Consider the following 19027-nt stretch of genomic DNA (forward strand, 5'->3'; position numbering starts at 1 on the left):
CAGGGTTGTATTTTCTGCTATAAAACAGATCCCTGGTTGTCATTTACCCAAAGCTATTCTGACTGGGGGTGAATGTTTGCATTGTACAACATTTCGTCCATTATTTATTCCTTTTGCTTTTTTCGCCCTAAGTGGGAAGGGTATGCCCAGACTTGGGTTCCGTGCTCTCGATGACACTGGTTTCAAGATAGCCTTACTGATGAGGAGTGATGCTGCAACACCGGTAACAGGATGCTTCATTCCGGTTCAGGGAGGCCCTGGCTTGGCAGTTCAGGCTGAACTGTTACCATGTGGCACAGGGCCAAGACTGATTTGCATATGGCTGGGTCCAAACTGGGGTGGTGTGGTGAGCAAAATAAATCCAGATCTTTGTGACTCGGGGTGAATGTTTGTATTGTACAGCATTTATTCCTTTTGATTTTGTCACCTTGAATGGAGACAGTCACTCATGGCTCCAAGAGAGTTAGCAATAACCTGAAGGCTCTGCATGATACAAGTGAATTTCTTGCACACCACATACTTTACCCCTTAATAGCTCTGGAGGGTGAGTCAGCTCCTGCCTTCTGCTTGCCCTCCTTTGAATGACGAGGCTACTGACGTCTATTATGTAACTGGACGTGTCCTGTTGTTAGTGGCTATTGGGCCTTAGTTTTTGGGGTTCGGGTAGTGTATTGGGGAGGCCAGTCGACTGTTCACCTCACATAGCTCTCCTGGGCTTCTAGAGGATCTTGGTGGGAAATAGTGTGACCGATACCTTGTGAAAATTAGGACACTGTTAGCCAAAAGGGATATCACGAGTAACTGGGACTTGGTCACTGCTCCGGCCTTAGAGGCTTGGCGAATGGCTATGGACAGGTGCACAAAGATGGAGGAGCCCATTTACGCAGTGCAGGACTGCCCCAATAAACACAGTAAGATTTGAAGGAAATATTGGGATAATTTTGGATTACAGAGCTCGCTTGGTTGATAATGTATGTGTTTACTATGCTGCAACCGTCATGGATCATTTATGTAGTCCTGAGTTCTTCTTTGCTAAAACAATAAGAATCAGTTTGTCAAAAAAATACTAAAAGGTGAAAGGACTGCACTATATTGACTTTCAGGCACATGCATCAACGTTTTTTGCGAGCGCAAACGGTGTGATTCGCAAAAATCATCCGTTTACGCCCGCAAAAAGGGCTATTGCGATGCATCAAGGTGTAAGGCACCCGCAATTTAAGATGTCACAATTTATTGTGATTTCTTAAATTACAATTGCATTGAAGGAATCGCAATTTGCGATTCCCTAAATGCAATGTAATAACCACTTTTAAATAGCGATTTCGCTATTTGGGGCGGCAAATTACCGAACAATTGAACTGGTCGGTAATTTGCAAAAACTTTGAAAAATGCACTAAAGTGCATTTTCCAAAGTTTCATGTTGCACACACACATGTCCTTGGGCCACGTGTACGTGTATAAGTGTTTATTTGTGATTTGGTTGTTGTCAATTGTATAGGACAGTATTATTAGTATGGTCTTGTTGCCCTATTTGTCAGTGCCTAAGCATATGATTCCATGTGATTCCACAGCTTCCATCACAGAATCAAATAATTCTTCAACACCAATCTGTGACAATGTATTTTGTGTATTGTATTCTGGTCTGTCTGCGGTTGGGTGGCAGCGTCATGTTCAATGAGCTCTTGGTGTTCTATTTTGATGGGTGAAAGTTCCGCTAGAGTGCATTTGCTAGGTCTCATATTTATTATAAAAAAAGTTGACCAGCAAGTACCTTCCTGTACAAAAACAATCCTGAGAGACTTATTTCTCTTTCTGTGTGTGCTGCAGGGATCACTGACAGAATATGGACCCCCACAATATCGACTTACACAAATATTGGGAGGTGTCTGAAGCCATTAAAGAGGTACTGGATTCGGGGGCAAAGCAATGCTGGTAATGTTGGATTTGTCGGCGGCCTTTGATACCGTCCCCCACGAGGGTCTTCTCGCCAGACTTCATGAGATCGGTCTGAGGGGGACAGTGCTTAGCTGGTTCAGATCATTCCTGGCTGGCCGTCGACAAACGGTCTGGGCCTCACCCAGCTCTGCCGTGATGCCACCTTTGGGAGTCGGAGTTCCGCAGGGCTCTGTGTTGAGCCCGACTCTTTTCAACATCTTTATGACCCCTTTGGCGGCATTGGTGGAGTTTTTTGGGGCCCAGATCGTATCCTATGCCGACGATACCCAGCTCCTCTTTACGTGCAGGAAAGGAGAAGATTTTGATGGAGAGAGTATCCGTGAGTGCCTTTGGCTGTTTTTAAATGGTTCCAGCTTAACAGCCTCAAGTGCAACTCAGATAAATCTGAGGTACTCTTCTTCGGTTGTCCATCTGATCCGGATTGGCAGGTATGGTGGCCTGTCAATATGTTCCCTCCATCATGCTCGTCCCAGCTGGCTAAGAACTTGGGGATCAAGATGGATAATGGTCTCACGTTAAGATCTCAGATCCATGGTCTAATGGGAACATGCTTTGGCCTCCCCAAGATGCTCCGGAAGTTCCTTCCTCTGCTCTCAGAGGAGCATAGGAAGATGACAGTGCAGGCCTTAATTGGTTCAAGACTGGACTATTCCAACGTCCTTTACTTGGGCCTGCCGGAATATCTTTTGCAGCAGCTGCAGGTGGTCCAGAACTCGGCCGCACGGGCCATATATGGCCTGAATAGGCGAGCCAGAGTTGCTGGCCTTCTGCAGTCGCTCCACTGGCTGCCTATCCGGAAGCGGATAGTTTTCAAGGCCTTGACTTTGGCCCACAAGGCTATTCACACCGTGGGAGCAAAATATCTCCAAAGGAGACTTGCCTTTTACCACCCGGCTCGAAATTTAAGATCTGAATCACTGTTCCTTGCGGTGGTCCCGCGAGTAAAAAGGGCCCGTATTGGAGGCCGTTCTTTTAGGCTGTTTGCGCCACAGCTGTGGAATACTCTGCCTTTGGCATTACGTAGTGCCACCAATTTGCTAACCTTTAGGAAGGGCCTCAAAACTTGGCTTTTTGCCCTTTAGGCTGCCTAGCCTGTTTCTTTGTTTCTCCTGATTTGTTTTTATATCACTGTGTTGTGTTATTCTGCTACAGGGTTTCAATAAAAGCGCCGGGACACTCTCTGGAGTAGCCGCGCGCTATAAAAGACAATATTAACATAACATAACATAACATAAATATCGTTGTCAAAAATATCGACATTCTATATTTATAATGGTAAGTACAAAAATATCGAAAAAGATTGATGTACAAAATATCGTTTTTAATATGTATAAAAAATAATGTAAAATAAATTAAATAATAAATATAGCTTAATAAAATATTTCGATTTATTTGTAAATTTTAACAAATATAAGTAATAAGTTTAATTTAAAAAAGTGAAACATACAAATTTTAAATGTAACATATATATATATTTACTTAAAACAATTAATAAATAATATTTTTAATTGATTTAAAATTTTATAAATATATTAAAAAATGCAAATATATATATATATATATATATATATATATATATATATATATATATATATACACACACACACATACACCTGTAACAGAACAATTAATTTTAAGAAAATATATTATAAATTGAAATATTACAATATTAAATATTTGTTAAACCTACATTTTGCACTCCATTGAGTGCAACAGTAGAGAAAGTGTTGGAGAGCGGGGGAGTAAACATTTCTATTCCCACTCCAGCTAGTGCAACAGTAGGCAAAGTGTTGGATAGCAGAGGGTAAAAAATTACTATTTCCATTCCAGTGAGTTCAACAGTAGGGAAAGTGTTGGTTAGCGGAGGGGAAAAAATTACCATTCCCTCTCCAGTGAGTGCACCGGTGGGGAAAGTGTTGGATAGCTGAGAGGTAAAAATTACTATCCCCACTCCAGCTAATGCAACAGTAGGGAAAGTGTTGGATAGCGAAGAGGTAAATATTACTATTCCCACTCCAGCGAGTGTAACAGTAGGGAATGTGTTTGATATCAGAGGAGTAAACATTACTATTCCCACCCTAGTGAGTGCAACAGTAGGGAAAGTGGTGGATAGCAGAGGGTAAAAAATTACTATTCCCACTCCAGTGAGTGCAACAGTAGGGAAAGTGTTGGATAGCAAAGGGGTAAAAATTACTCTTCCCACTTAAATGAGTGCAACAGTAGGGAATGTGTTTGATATTGGAGGAGTAAACGTTACTATTCCCACCCCAGTGAGTGCAAAAGTAGGGAAAGTTTTGGATAGCAGAGTGGGAAAAAGTACTATTCCCACTCCAGTGAGTGCAACAGTAGGGAAAGTGTTGGATAGCGGAGGGGTAAAAATGACTATTTCCACAGAAGACAGTTCAAATTTGAAAACAAACAAAATATCAACTACAATACAAAAGATAATAAAAAACAAAAAAACAAAACATATATAAAAAGATCAAAAATTACGAAGGATAGAAACATATTATAATGTTAAAAAAATCTAAAAAAATACATACAAAGATTCTTATTTCAAAAAGTTAAAAATCATTTACAAACAAATAACTGTTTTTAATAGAAAATATTCCTCACCCTATAACACCACACAATTTAGAACACCATCTAAACTTTTACAAAAAGTGTACCTCCATAATTAGCACAATTAATTATCAATTAAACTAACACATTAAAACATATAAATATGAATGTACTAACCAAGCGTTACCCCTATAGAACCAAAATCCACAAACAAAATTAAAGAAAAAAAAAAATTACCATACATATTTATCAATTAATAAATGAATATTAATGATCAAGTAAGTATTAATTAATTTAAACCAAATGACTTTTCACCCATACGGGCGGTGGCGATCCGCCTGCTTTTGCAATAGACCCCTTACTCTCCACTAGCTGTTCAAAACTCAATTTTTCATCTAAAAGGATGCTTAGATATGAAAAAGCTGGTATTTTCCCCAAAATGTGTGTGCCAACTACATAGGAATTCGCCTTCCTGCTCCTTTTTCCTTGTTCTATTATGTAGGATTTTGTTAAATTAGTCGTCAAATCCAAATAATTCATAAATCCCACAAACCGTCTAATGGGATCTGCAGAGCTTTGGGTGTGCGAGCAAGGAGAACCGCATCGTCCACGTAAAGTAGAACGGGGATTGGCCTCGAACCTACTTTAGTGGAGTCAACTTGTAATGCGGTTATTGCGGAGTCAAGACCGTTAATATATAATGTAAATAAAAAAGAAGCTAAAATGCATCCCTGTCTGACCCTGCTTGAACACGTAAAATAATCTGTAGTCTTCTTCTCTTGTGTGTATCTTACTGGGGCAGAGGTGTTAGAGTGTAGAGCAATAAGTACATTAATAAGGGCCGGGTCCACCCTCAGTGATCCCATGAGCTTCCATAGTTTTGTTCGATTTACACAGTCAAATGCTGCAGTAAGGTCCATAAAGGTGAGATAAATCCCCCTGCCTTTGACTATAGTGTACTTTGCATTAATCAAATAAAGATTTAGACATTGTGCAACCATGGATTTGCCCGTCCGGAACCCATATTGTACATCTGTTATTATTCCATGGGTCTCTGCCCAGTCAGACAACCTATTCAACACCACTCTACCGAGAACCTTCGCTGTTACGTCAATAAGGGATATTGGGCGATAACAGTGTGGACTTTTCCTTTCCCCTTTCTTGAATATGACAATGGTTGCTGTGCACCATGAGGGAGGCATCTCTGTAGCAACTGACACGTTTATTTCCCTCATCAGGATTGGTGCCCATACCTCTGGATTACCACGGAATATATCAGGTGGGAACCCGTCTGGTCCCACGGCTTTATTCTGCGTGAGGCAATCTATTCCTAATCTCAACTTGTTTAAAGTAAAAAAACATAACGCCAGTTCTCTGAGCCTCAATCTGTAACTGTGGCTCGTCTCCTCTCAGGGGCTGATTATACAGGCCCTCATAATGAGCCGACCATTGCTCTGGTAAAATACTATGGGTCAGATATGGATTATTTGAATGTTTAAAACAGGGGCTTTTTATAACCTTCCAAAATCGGGTGGAATCCTTAATCTCAGCGGCCTCTTCTAGATCTTCCCAAGCCTTCGCTTGAAGATGGCGTTTCCGAGTCCTAACTGCCTGTTTGTACACTTTACGACAGGTCATGATCCACCGTTTACCTCTCTGTGATTGTTTAAGGCCCATCTTTAGGACACTAAGGGCCTTGGAGCATTGCCCATAAAACCATCTTGGTACCTCCCCGAGGCGTGTGGGTGCAGGTGCTTTTAAAAGGCTATTCACTAACTGTGCAACAGCTGTATATGTCTGAAGTAAATCCTTTCTCTGTGTATCTAGATCTAGACAGTTCTGTATATCCTGCTGACCTCTCCTAAAAAGGGATTTGTTAAAAGCAACTGTGTCAACCTGCGCCCAATCAGCTGTCTTCCTTGATCCATTGCAGAGATCAGTCCCCCCATCCGACTGTGCGAAAAAAAATGCTGTCGTGGAGCAACAAGTGACAAAGTTACAGGATCTTAGTCACTGAATATGCTATGCCTAATAGTAAAACTGGTAATGAATCTCCTCACTGCATGAGAGACAAAAATAAAATCAATAAATGACGCACAACCTCTACCCTTATACGTGGGGGGCACAGGTGTATCTGGATGGCCGACAATCAAATCCATTGTATGGGTCAACCCAATGGTATTTAGAAGCATACTGAACTCCCTTCCTGACTTGGTGTGCTCCATGTGTGGCCCTTTGTTTAGTGTACATGCCTGCCAATCACACTCAGTCACCTTCAAGTTGGGACACAGGTGGCAATTAAAATCTCCCACTACTATTAAGTGTGCATGGGCACGTCCTTCGGCTTGTAATTTCCCTAAGCAAATGCTTAATTGGGTTTTGGTCCCTGCATGTTTTGGTGAGCGTTATAAAAATGTATAAATGGTAAACGGTACTTCTTGCTAACAAATGTTAGACCCTGTACTACTTCCAACTCCCATGGGATCAACTTCCACCCCCCCTGTATCTTTAAATCTACAAACATGATTAGGCCCCCGCTGGCTCTCCCTACATTAGAGCCTCTTGCTGGACAGAAAAAAGTTTTATATTCTAAAAAGAAGGTATTTACTGGCTCCCATGTTTCCTGGATGGCTATTATGTCAAACTTTCTAATATAACGGAGCCACTGTTCGTCCTGAAACCTACTTTTCAAACCTGCCACGCTCCACGAAATAAATTTTAAGTCATCCAGATTTCGCTTAACCTGAGGGCCTAAGGCATCGCTATTATCCCCATCTGTGCTGAGAGACCTGCTTTACCTTGGGTCCCTATATTCAACGTGGGTGTCAGTGGTTCCCCCATCATCAGCCGTCCCCCTTCCCCTTTCGGCCTTAGTGTGTGTTGCCTGAATACCCTCCAATCTTACCACGCTCACTCCCTCTGCACGTTTTTATCCCCACGTCAAATAATGTGTTTTTAGCTGCTTATATCTGAGTGATTATGCAATTGTATTAGATGTTCTTATACCTTGCTTGTGGTTAAATATGTATTTTCTCATTGCACCATGAACTCCAATAAAATAAAAAAAAATAAAAAAAACCTCTGCACGTCAATCTATGTCGTTCAAGTCCCTTAATGGAGCGAAAGCATTTCTTAACTGCCATAGACCCCCTCTCCGACTCGGGCCCACTTCCTGTGTAGCCATACCGTGGGGGAATAAGAATTTGGATGGGGTCTATAAAAGAAACCCAATGGTACTGTTTTAATCCCAGAGCCTACCATAAATGATTGCGAAGATGAAAAAAAATCTTCTGGGCCATTGAAAGGTACCTCAGCGTTAAAATTACGCAATACCCATCGAATATTTTCTTAGACCTGCCAATCCACGCAACATTTCTTGTCATCAGGACATGTCTGTGGTCTCAGCTATTAAACCCAAAATGTTTTCCTAACCAGTAGGTGGCCTTATTTCTAACCATGGGCGAAGCACTACGCTACGCTCGCGGAGTTTGCGAAGTTTGCGCAACTTCGCACTACGCGAGCTGCACGTAGCACAGTGCGAACACGCGTAGTGCAGCGTAGCGTAGTGCAGCAGTCATTTTTGGCTTGTTCGCGGTCCTCAACATCATGTTCGCGACCGCGAGCAAGCAAAATGACATCCCAGCGAGATTCTCAACCCGGGGAGGTCAGGTTTCTCATTGTGAGTGGTTGCACATGCTCGCGACCGCTCTCAATGAGAAACTACCAGTTCGCGTTCAGAAAGCTGCCGCTCGAGTAATAATCTACTCGAGCAGCAGAAAACTACAGCTCGCACTGTGCAAGATGCAGTTTTCAATGATTGCACAGTGCCGGATGCTTGTCCGCACTGTGCAATCATTGAAAACGCATCTTGCACAGTGTGAACATGCTACAACGCAGCTCGCTTAGTGCTACGTGAAGTTTGCGTAGTGCGAAGTGCACTTCGCTTGGCTTCGCGTAACACTACGTTGCGAACTACGCCCACCCCTACTTATTTCTCAACTGGAGGCTAGATTCTTCCTGAATTATCATGCCCTGGTACCCCCGCTAATACCACAGTGTACGGGCAACATGCTGGTGGGAGGTCTACGACTGGCAAATTCCGTGTGTTATGGGCTAATTGAGCAGCACCACTAGCTCGCCGCCCCGGTGATGAGATCCCCCTGATCACCGCTTTTATTCGGTTCCCTGCTATGTTGGATCAGCTGGCCAGCCCTCAACATCCCCACCCCCTGTTAGCCCGTCCCCCCTGCCCTGTTTTATCTGTGGCCACTGAAGTGATCTGGGACTCAGAGCCTATCTCTGTGCGTGGCGTAACATTCAAGCCTGTTTGTTGTTGGCAGGTGTATTTAGATACAAAATCCTGCCTGGAATGAACATCCTGGCGCAACGCTTTCTCAATTTTCGACAGAGATACCTTGATATCAGTGACTGTGTTTGATAGTGTACTTAAGAAATACTTTAAAAGGCCAGCCACCAATATCACAATTATTTTCCTGAGAGACCCCCAAAGTTCTTCTACATCCTTGCCCAATCCCAAGGCACCCCTAGAGTCTGGATCTTTGGGATTTTCCTTCAACGTCTTGGGCACTATTTTTCTCTGCGCCTCACAATGTCTCTTTGGGGCTGGCGGACCACTCCGATCCGTACATCGGCTAGTGGACAACAAGGCCCTGCTCCGTGTGACCTGCTCAGCTGCTTGGTTATTCAAACTGGTATTGGAATTCTCATTTACATTGCAAATTACTTCTACTTACTCCCCCGGCCTCAGAGTGGTTTCTGCTCCATTTTCAGCTGCCAGTGCCAGTGCCGAGTCCACTTCTATTGTCAGCACTGATGGTCCAGTACTGCCCAGCAAGAGCCATCTCTCTGCTTTATCAATTTCTTTTGTGATTGCTCCCACTGCCTTTATTAGAAAATAGTCACTAGTGTCCTTGGATGTGTTTGGGGATAAACTGTTGGGGGGTCCTTCCTTTTCTCCATGACCTGCTTGGGAGATGGGCTTACCCAAGCGAGCCTCACCCAGCACTGCTGGCACAACACAGGACACAAAGCAGTTGCAAAGTCTTAATACTGCTACACAACACTCTAAGCACTACTGAGCACAAGCTCCGGCTCCGTTCAACCCAGGATATTCAATAAGCGTCACTTACTTTGAGGCAGCATGCAGATTGCTGATATGCACTTAGTTGGCGGCTGACAGATGAAAAGGGTATAGCCAAGCCCGGCCACCTCCGGTCAGTGACGGGCAAGGACGGGCCCGCACGCATCCCGTGCTGCGAGAGCCCGCCGCCGATTTTAAAGCACCTCCAGACGCTGTTGGTGGGCCCCAGAATGTGCAGGGTAGTCTGGTTCCTCCTTGTACCAGTGCAATGCGGGACCCGCGCTGCGGATGACCGCGTCCGATTTTAAAGCGCCTCCAGGCGCTGTTTGCTGACACTGTTGGGGGCGCCAGAAGGTGCAGGGCAGGTTCCTGTGGCCCCCCTCCTTGGACCAGTGGCGGCAAGTGGCGGCAAAAAGGCAGCAAAAGCGGGACCTGCGCTGTTTGCTGACGCTGTTGGTGGGCGATAGAAGGTGCAGGGTAGTCTGGTTCCTGTGGTCCTCCTCCTTAGACCAGTAGCAGCAAGTGGCAGCAAAAAGGAAGCAAACGCGGGACTAATTAAAAAAAATAACAGCCATTTATTAATTAATTAATAATACATTATTCCCACAATTAACACTAGAAAATATAAATTAAATAAATACTAGTAAATAAAAATTTATCTTTAATTTACTATATTTAAATTATTTCCCACCCTATTCCCCTATGAACCCACAACCCGCTACGAAATTAAAATGGAAAATTTTATTAAAATCTATTTAATAACTACTAAAAATGTAACACATTTGTTAAAAACCAAAAGCAATACTTAGACAAAAAATAGAACTCATACTTTTAAAATACATACTAAAATACATAACACTAACTAAAAAAACAATCTTTTCAACAACTATATTTTTGCAAATAATATTCATGACTTTGATATTTTTTAAAACGATATTTCTTACCTCAAACTCGATATTCTTGACCACCATATTCTTGCTGTCGATATTTCTGTGTCTGGATATTTCCAACTCGATATTTGTGTAGATCAATATTTCCAACTCAATATTCTGTCTGCATACAATGCTGCAGAAAGCAGCATCCATAGAAAGAGGGAGTAACAAGAAGAAATACAAATATTTCTCCTTGTTACGCCTCCCCTTAGAAGGCGTATGTTTTTGGTGCATTCCCAGGCCTACCACCTTTGGTAAATCTGGAAATGCGTCAAAAACCATTAGAGTTGCATGGGAACACCCACTCAACGCCCATGGAACACCTCCCCAGGGCAACGCAGTGATTTTTGCTGCGTTGCATTACTCCAAATCTAAGGAGCTACGCAGGGCTACACAAGATGGCCTTGTGTAGCTTCATTAATCACATGTTTGTCATGTGACTTGCTTGAACCACGTTGCGTGATGCAAATGCGACACAACCCCTTTCATAAATATGCAGTGCTTAATTTGAGCAGGTGCTTTCAGGTGCTCAGCACCTGCACTTCTTTCACAGGGCCGGGGCTACAATTTCTGAAAACGCAGGTGTTGGTCTCAATATTAATCGTTCAATTCAAAATAAAAAGAATAAAATACATTGCATGGTGACTGGCTGGTAAATGTCCATAGGCAGGCTGGCATATGCCTTTCCAGGCAGGCATGATTGTGTATCACCACGTTAGTGATGATGTCATCACGCTGATAACAAATCCAAGAAGTCACCGACAAACTATGGCTTGCATTCTATTCCCCTAGTCTGCTGCACCCTGCCACTGCCTGAGCCTAAACCTCCCATTTGGATAATTGTAGCTGAGGGCTGGCTCATGACGGAGTTGAGGCAAGGAAGCTGCAAGAGCGCATTTGAAACTTGGGAGTGAGAGCTCTTGAGGAAGAATAAATGAAAGTAAGTGTGGACGATCCACTTGTTGTGTAACCAAAGTATCATATTCAACAGCCCTGCATTGCTGCTATCCTCAATGGGCTCGATGCGGCTGTGGACCAACAGATTTTTTTTGCAGCATGGCGTCACCAATAGAATCTGTGCACTGCACCCCAGCATGGTAATTGCTGAGCGTGAGTGAGTCCGGTAGGAACCACAGCCATACTTACCGGCATTGTCCGCATTACTGCTGGGGACAATGCCTGTGCTCTAGCAGGCAGGATCACAGCAACATGAGCAGTGGATGCCGATGCCGTTGTCATCCCTGGACCTACTAAATACAGGCAGCACTAGCAGTGACATGACCTGCTGTGCTCAAGCAGCTGCCTGTTCCGCAATAAACCCAGTCATACCACACTGATTAATATATGCAAAAAAAGCATTTTCATTTGGTGTACATTTTGTTTTTACACTCGGCGTAGGTAAGAAAGTAAAACACGCCATCTTCCGCTTCTTTAGGAATGACAACAGGAAAAAGCAGAATTCAAAACAGCAGGGACATGTACAGGCTGACGACAGGGGTCACAGGCAGCAGCAGTGTTAAAGATGAGAGACAACAAGAGTAAAGAGGAGAAGAAACAACAAGAGAGGAGAGAGATACAACTGAGCAAAATAGAAGAAAAGGAGGAGAGCAAATCAGATTCAAAGAGCAGCCATGATGGGAAGAAGAGAGCAGTAAGAAGAGAGAATGAAAGAATGTGGTGGACAGGACAGAGGGAAAAAAGCAGACAAATGATAAAATGGAGACACAGCTAATCATTGCTAGAGAGTGATAGTAAAGAGCCAAGATCGAGGGGAGAGAGAGCAGAGCATGGATAAAAGTAAAGAGAAAAAAGGGCAGGGCTAAAATGAATAGAGGGCAAATCAAAAATACAGGGTGTGACAAAGGTGATAGAAAACAATTAGAGAGGTGAGAGAATAGACTCTTAGATCAAAGACTTAGGGGACAGACAACAGATCAAGGTTAGAAGATAGAGATTGAGTCAGTGAGAGTGTTGAAAGTGGGGCTCACTGGAGGAAGACGTAAGCGGTGGCCTCCTTGGAAACATTTTCAGCACCTGCACTTCTTTATTTACAAATTAAGCACTGTAAATATGACCATAGATGTTTATGCATGCCTCAAGCAGGTTGCATGCCCTTTGCCTGGTGATTAGAGATGGTATATGCCGAGTGTTTTGCGTGTTTGTGCACGCGGTTTCCTGTTGGCAATTGAGACCAACAAGATAGATCATGATAGGGAATGCCAGAGCAGTGTCGAATGTATGTGGGATGTTCTTTCTATAATGTATGTATTTATTTAGTGATAAGTCTGTTCATTTGCAGTTAGCAAATGGCATATTAATAGAACGTAATCCTTAGTAAAAAGCAAGCTTACTGATAGAAGCAAATATAAGGTTACAATTTATCAATTGAAAAAAACGTGTATTATAGAAATGTACATGCGTTTTAGGAATTGCATCACAGAACCTTCATGGTCAGAAAGCCTTTTGTAACCATATGGAAACCCTCTTTGAAAAAATAGTCTTCGGGTAAAGTTTGCGCTATATATAATCGCATTAAATAAATAAATAAATACATAAGGGTTCCTCTATGCTGAGCTCATGAAAGACCTGTGTGCCTCTTCTTCCTCGCAGCCAGAGTAGGCAGGCCATCCAGTGCAGGCTTTACACAAGAGCTTGGTACGTCTCGAAAGCGAATTATGAATGTGGCGAATTGTAAAGAACGGTTTACTGGAGGTTGTATTTGGTATTGGTTACCTGGTTAATGTATCCATGTCAACTCCTAATGCTTTTAACTTTCTGATAAACAGTGCCGCTTCCGTACCCAAAAACCCTCCAGGAAGTCGAGTTGCCGCTGATCAATGCCCAGAGCTGTGACGCAATGTACCACGTCAATTCGAATGTACCAAGTAACACCACCATTGTTCAGGACACCATGATATGTGCAGGCTTTGCAAGAGGGGGAAAGAACTCCTGCCAGGTGAGACTATCTGCCTTCTATTCTTTTTCTTCCTAACATTTACTCTCATACTCGTTCTTGACAGTTCCCCTAGCACCACATTTGTATTTCAAGTCTGGGGCTTTGAGTCCACGCACAAATTCAATAGACAACTCTTAAAAACCTGAATTGTCAATCTATTTTGTAAGTTAAAAATGAAACACCAGATGAATGGTGTTGGTCCACCCTATTTGAGGATAGGGATATTTTAACTTAATTTTATAAATGTTTTCCTGGAATAATCTATCTTAAACTCAGCTGGTGTGTCTCCTGCATGCTTGTTTTGCCCATGATTAAGGAAAGCCTAATATCACCACTACCAGTCTGACCTGTTTGTTACAGACAGTCAGCCTCAGAGAATGCACACCTCGTGCAAGCTGTCCAACAGATGTAATATCAGGACACATTTATTAAATATGTGACGGATCTGGCCACTATTTTCACTTCTTATATTAGAAGCCAGCAAAGATGGAACTGAGCACATCTAAGAAAGCTATCATGGATACTTCTTAGGCTTGCTGAGAGCTTATTGGTCATTTGTGTCAAAAGGGCATATGTATCATCCTTTTTTTAGTCGCAAACACTGCGATTCGCAAAAAAGCCGCGCTTGCGACTAAAAATTTGGAAAATGCGATGTATGATTGAAATCGCATCGCAAAATTAAGGAATTGCAACATTTGCGATTCCTTAATTTTGCGTCAGCATTTAAGGAATCGCAAATTGCGATTCCTTAAATGCTATGTATGAAGCAACCAAGTTGTGCGATTTCTCATTAAGAAATCGCATAATTATCAACGACTTGAAGTTGGTGGTAATTTGCGATTTCTTTCACAAATGCACTTTTTGCCATTTGTGAAAGTGCCATGTGTTGCACATACATGCCCTTAGGGCAAGTATGTGCGCCATATGCGCACACATGTAAATTTCAGGGGTGCATCAGGGTGCCCTTATGACACCCTTGCACCTTTGAAATAATTCTCAATTTGCGATTCTCAAATTGCGAATCGCAAATTGAGAATAACTTCCCATTCATTCCTATGGGCCTCCTGGCTCATAGAAATAAATGGGAAAGTATTCCTTAATTGCGAATTCGCAATTTGCTAATCATAATTAAGGAATATTAAGAAATTGCAAAAAAATTGCAATTTTTTACATACATCCCTTTTTGCAATTCTCAAATAGCGATTTCTAAAAAATCGCTATTTGAGAATCGCAAATGAGGGTGTTGTTAACATATGGCCCAAAGACACTGGCAGTCTTCTTCCCAAGGCCACACAATGCTTAAAACCCCTTGATACAACCGAGGAGCCTGTCATGCTCGACTCAAGTCCCGTCACCTAGATTTTCAACTTTAGTGGCATTGCGGCTTGCTAGTCACTTTAACCAGCAGGCCCAGCACCTCCGAGTCACGACTCAGTGCTGAGCTACGGCTCTGAGGAAGATGATCTGATTAAGACGTTTGAGAAAATGAGACAGGATCTAGCCCGACTGGAAGATCATTTGCTGCAGTGGCTCTTAACCTTTTGGCTCATTATTAGAATCTGTGGGCCCTAGCCTAAGCAATTTTAATAGTTTGAACCGCAAACAAATACAAGCATTCATCAAATAAATACATAATTGCTGAAATATTTTATTTCATTCACAATTGTATTTTTTTAAAATTTTAATGGGAAGGCTGTAGCTTTTCTAAATTCAGTTGAGACCACCCATCGGTCATACTATATTCTGTTTGAGGCACATGTATTGCTTTCACAAATTAAATTGAGGAGAGCAACCTCATTTTTAGCCTTGAATTTTTAAATCCTTCGCATTTTCGGATCCGTTTTAAAATTTTCAATTGCTCTTACTAGATACTGGCCTATCTCCGTTCATGACCAAAGTTTCGGTGGTAGCATTGAAACTGAGAAAGAGTTTGGCACATGACAGCGGACCTGCTTTATGAGAAGAGCCTATCATGAATGTTACTGTTGCATCCTTCATCGGGAAAATGCACCATAACCAGTTTCTCTGACCACAGTCACTCCAACAGAGAGTGTATGGACGTCATGCAGATGGTGGCTTAGAGAAAGACCTGGGACTTAATTCTATATCTTTTAGAAATATGTGATGGCAGAAGCTTTAGCGACAACTGACGTAGAATGGTTGCATGTTTTTATATATCCATAACCGAGGCCAGGGTGGACAAGGTTAATGACTGAAACCTAGCTACCTAGTAGCACTAAGTATCTGTTCAGTCTTCAATCTCTGTACATTCGTACAGAATAAATAAAGATTCCTTTAAGATATCTACAAAACTTTAAAAGCACATTTTAAAATCTTGGCATATGTAAAAGAACATTGGCCTACATCCAAGTGCCAGCTTTAACCGCATCGCTGCGGCGGCTTTTCCCGCTGTGTGCGGCATTTTTAAAAATACCGCGTTACATGACGAGCTCAGCTCGTCATCAGCATACGAGCGCCGTAGCTGATGACGAGCTCAGCTCGTCATCAGCATTGAAGGTGTTAAAAAGCAACCCAAGTACCAAACTTGTGGCTGTAACTCATTCTTAAAAACTATAGCGCAGTTTTACATTTATAAAATCTATATTTTCTGGGAATAGGCAGGACAAGCGACCCATAGATGATTGGTAACATTTACCCAAGTCTTTCTTAAGGGTTAAGCAGTCTTAAATATGGTTACATTACATGTCCTCAACACCATGCACAAGTATATAATCCCTTAGTGGTGGTTTTTGTAACACCATCTCCTTTCTGGAAAGTGTCATAATCTGTAAAGAGATTTTTCATCTCGCTGATGGTAATCTGGTTACGATTTGTGTATGTGTCTGGTCTACCAATAATGTTTGCTATGTGTTTATTACGCTGAAACCAAGGCCTTTTGAACCTAAGATCACGTGCTAAGCAGTCATCTATGATGTCCTTGTTAAGGGTTCAATTGTATCAAACCGCTAGCCATAATAGCATTGGGGCCTATTTCATATGATCTTCCACATAACCTAAGCGCATTTACTATGCCCATATTTTTTTAAATGCCCCAAAGCGTTGACCTATTCAAATTCAAATTCAAAAAGCTTTATTCGATTTCACATAAAAATCATAAAAGCATACATTAAAAAGTACTTTCACATAAATAAAAAGGAAAAGGCGATACAATCAGAAAAACAAAGCTTAGCACAAATCCTATTAAAAAAGTTCACAATAAAACAAATTGCGCATGTCTCCTAGGCTCAGAAAATCAGGTTGCAGGAGGCTAACTGATAGTTTAAGCACGGAAAAAGTTTACAGAAAACTATCAAAGCACATTCCTTGGCTAGCAATACCTTAGTTGCTAATTCATTTCGGTTACATAGAATTTCGAAACCTAATTGCACATTTTAAGAAACATGATACTGCCTGTACAATGAAATCATTTTCTATTAACTGTAACTTAAGAAAAGCCTCACGACAAGAGCGTATCCCCCAGGCTTTTAAAATAGGTTTCAGAAAAGCCCCCCTTGGTATCTGATAAAATTTACAAAAAAGGACACAGTGTATGTTTGATTAAAATTAGATATCATCACAGGGACATATAAGACGTTCCCTGGACCAGTTGTTACATTTAGGGAAAGTAATAAGGTGAAAGAAGATACCCATACGGAAACGGGTCAATAGCATGCAGGAGTAACAACTTTGCTCAGGTAAAAGGTACTGTTGTACCCCTTCACAGGGTGTGATTTGCTGATACACTACCATAGTGCTCCTCGTTTTTTCCCAGGCCCACCTCTTATCAGCTAGAATGTAAATGTAAATGTAAATGTCAAGGTATTTGTAGAGCGCACTGCCACCAAGCGGTTTCCTGGCGCTATTACTCATACCGCTGTGGAACACTTCCTGGCTTTCCCTGTGAAGTGTCCACTCCTGGGCACCCCCAGGGTGAAGCCAGGCATCCTAGCGCTGTTGGGGCCGGTGTGGAGGTTAAGCAAGCTATTGCCCAGAGTTGCAGCGTGGGGCCGATGATTAGAATAGGCACTGAGGCGAGAATTGTCAGGTCTGAGGAAATTGAGCCCAAGAACGGCCGAGGCAGGAATTGAACCCTGGTCTCGGACCAGAACTCTGCATCAGGGTCTGCCGCTCTAACCATTGAGCCCCACTCCTCCACCTCCTCCACCAGCTAGGTGGTCCAGTACCAATTTTTTGAAGGTTCTTTTAGGGACAGCTACCATAGTTTCTGGTTTTTGGAAGTACTCCGGGTGCCCAATCTCAGTCAATGTCTTTTTAACGTACATCAACCATTTAATATTGGCCACACCGTCGAGCTTGAGACAATCAGTGATTACGTCTCTATTAAAAGCTGTCTCTGGAGTCACCCAGACCTTATGCCACAACAATATAGGGGCTATATTAATTATATCGGAAATAAAGGGTAGGCCCACTTCAATATGTGTGGCAAAGGTGGCTGTTGATCTAGGGACTCCTAATAAATACCGTATAAACTGGTTTTCGGAGCATTGTATCTTTTGCGGGTTTTCAATCCCTCATAAACCTGAGCCATAAATACCTGTGGAAATGCATTTGGCCTTATAAATTTCAATGAGATCCCTCACGGTCCATCGACCAAGTTTCGCCGCAAAGTTTTTCAATGCTCCTATCGCCTTAGAAAAGGCCAAATTTCTGGCTATCGCTGCCACATGCCATAAATCCTTTCTATCAAAGTTTATCCCTAAATAGGAAAACCTGTCTATACATTCAACCCTTTTTCCATCCAAGAAAATGGGGCAGAGTAGCCTCTTTATCCCTGCTCCACAAGACATGGTATACGTCTTTGTGATATAAACTTTGAGCCCCCTATCTCTCATATAGTCTGAAAATTTAAGGACGGCACTCTGCAAGCCGACCCTAGTCCGAGACACTATAGCCGCGTCATCGGCATACAAAAGTATAGGGACTGGTGTTCCTGAGATAGAAGGGTAGTCATACTGTGATTCTCTAAGGTGTTGTCCGGCAGAGTTGATATACAGGGTGAAGAGAAGGGGTGCAAGTATGCACCCCTGTCTCACTCCCCTCCGTATATCAAACCTGTCGGAACATTCGCCCAACCTACTGTATCTCACCCTGGCTCCTGCACCATTATATAACTCTCTAATAAATGTAAGAATTTGAGGATCAATGCCCATGGTGCTCAGGGTTGCCCAAAGTTTCTCATGATCTACACAGTCGAAGGCCGAACTGAGATCCACAAATGTTACAAAGATGTTACCCTTCTTGGCATGCGTATATTTAGATATTTAGATATACGCGCTGGATGTTTTCAGTGACAGGATTATCACTGAACTTAAGACATTAAACAAAACGGTGCTTGGAAAGAAAAAACAGTGTGAGTTTAACAATGTACAATATTCTAAACTTGTTAAGAAAATTCAGGATAACAACCAGGTGATAGTGAAGAGTGCGGACAAGGGGGGCAATACAGTGTTGTGGGCCAAAACTGATTATGTTTTAGAGGCAGCCCGCCAACTAGGTGAC

The 19027-nt window shown here is 42.4% G+C and overlaps 1 protein-coding gene across 8 annotated transcripts in view; it reads left to right on the top strand.

The window, feature by feature from the left end:
* Positions 1-19027, top strand: part of LOC147703579 (transmembrane protease serine 9-like) — a 913140-nt gene that overhangs the window by 877224 nt on the left and 16889 nt on the right. For all 8 annotated transcript variants that reach the window (XM_086931927.1, XM_086931929.1, XM_086931933.1 and 5 more), the window contains one exon: positions 13338-13507. In XM_086931927.1, coding sequence (XP_086788053.1) covers positions 13338-13507 — 170 coding nt within the window. The remainder of the gene's footprint in view (positions 1-13337; positions 13508-19027) is intronic.

This window comes from Lissotriton vulgaris, chromosome 7 (assembly GCF_964263255.1).
Source record: "Lissotriton vulgaris chromosome 7, aLisVul1.2, whole genome shotgun sequence".
Lineage (NCBI taxonomy): Eukaryota > Metazoa > Chordata > Amphibia > Caudata > Salamandridae > Lissotriton > Lissotriton vulgaris.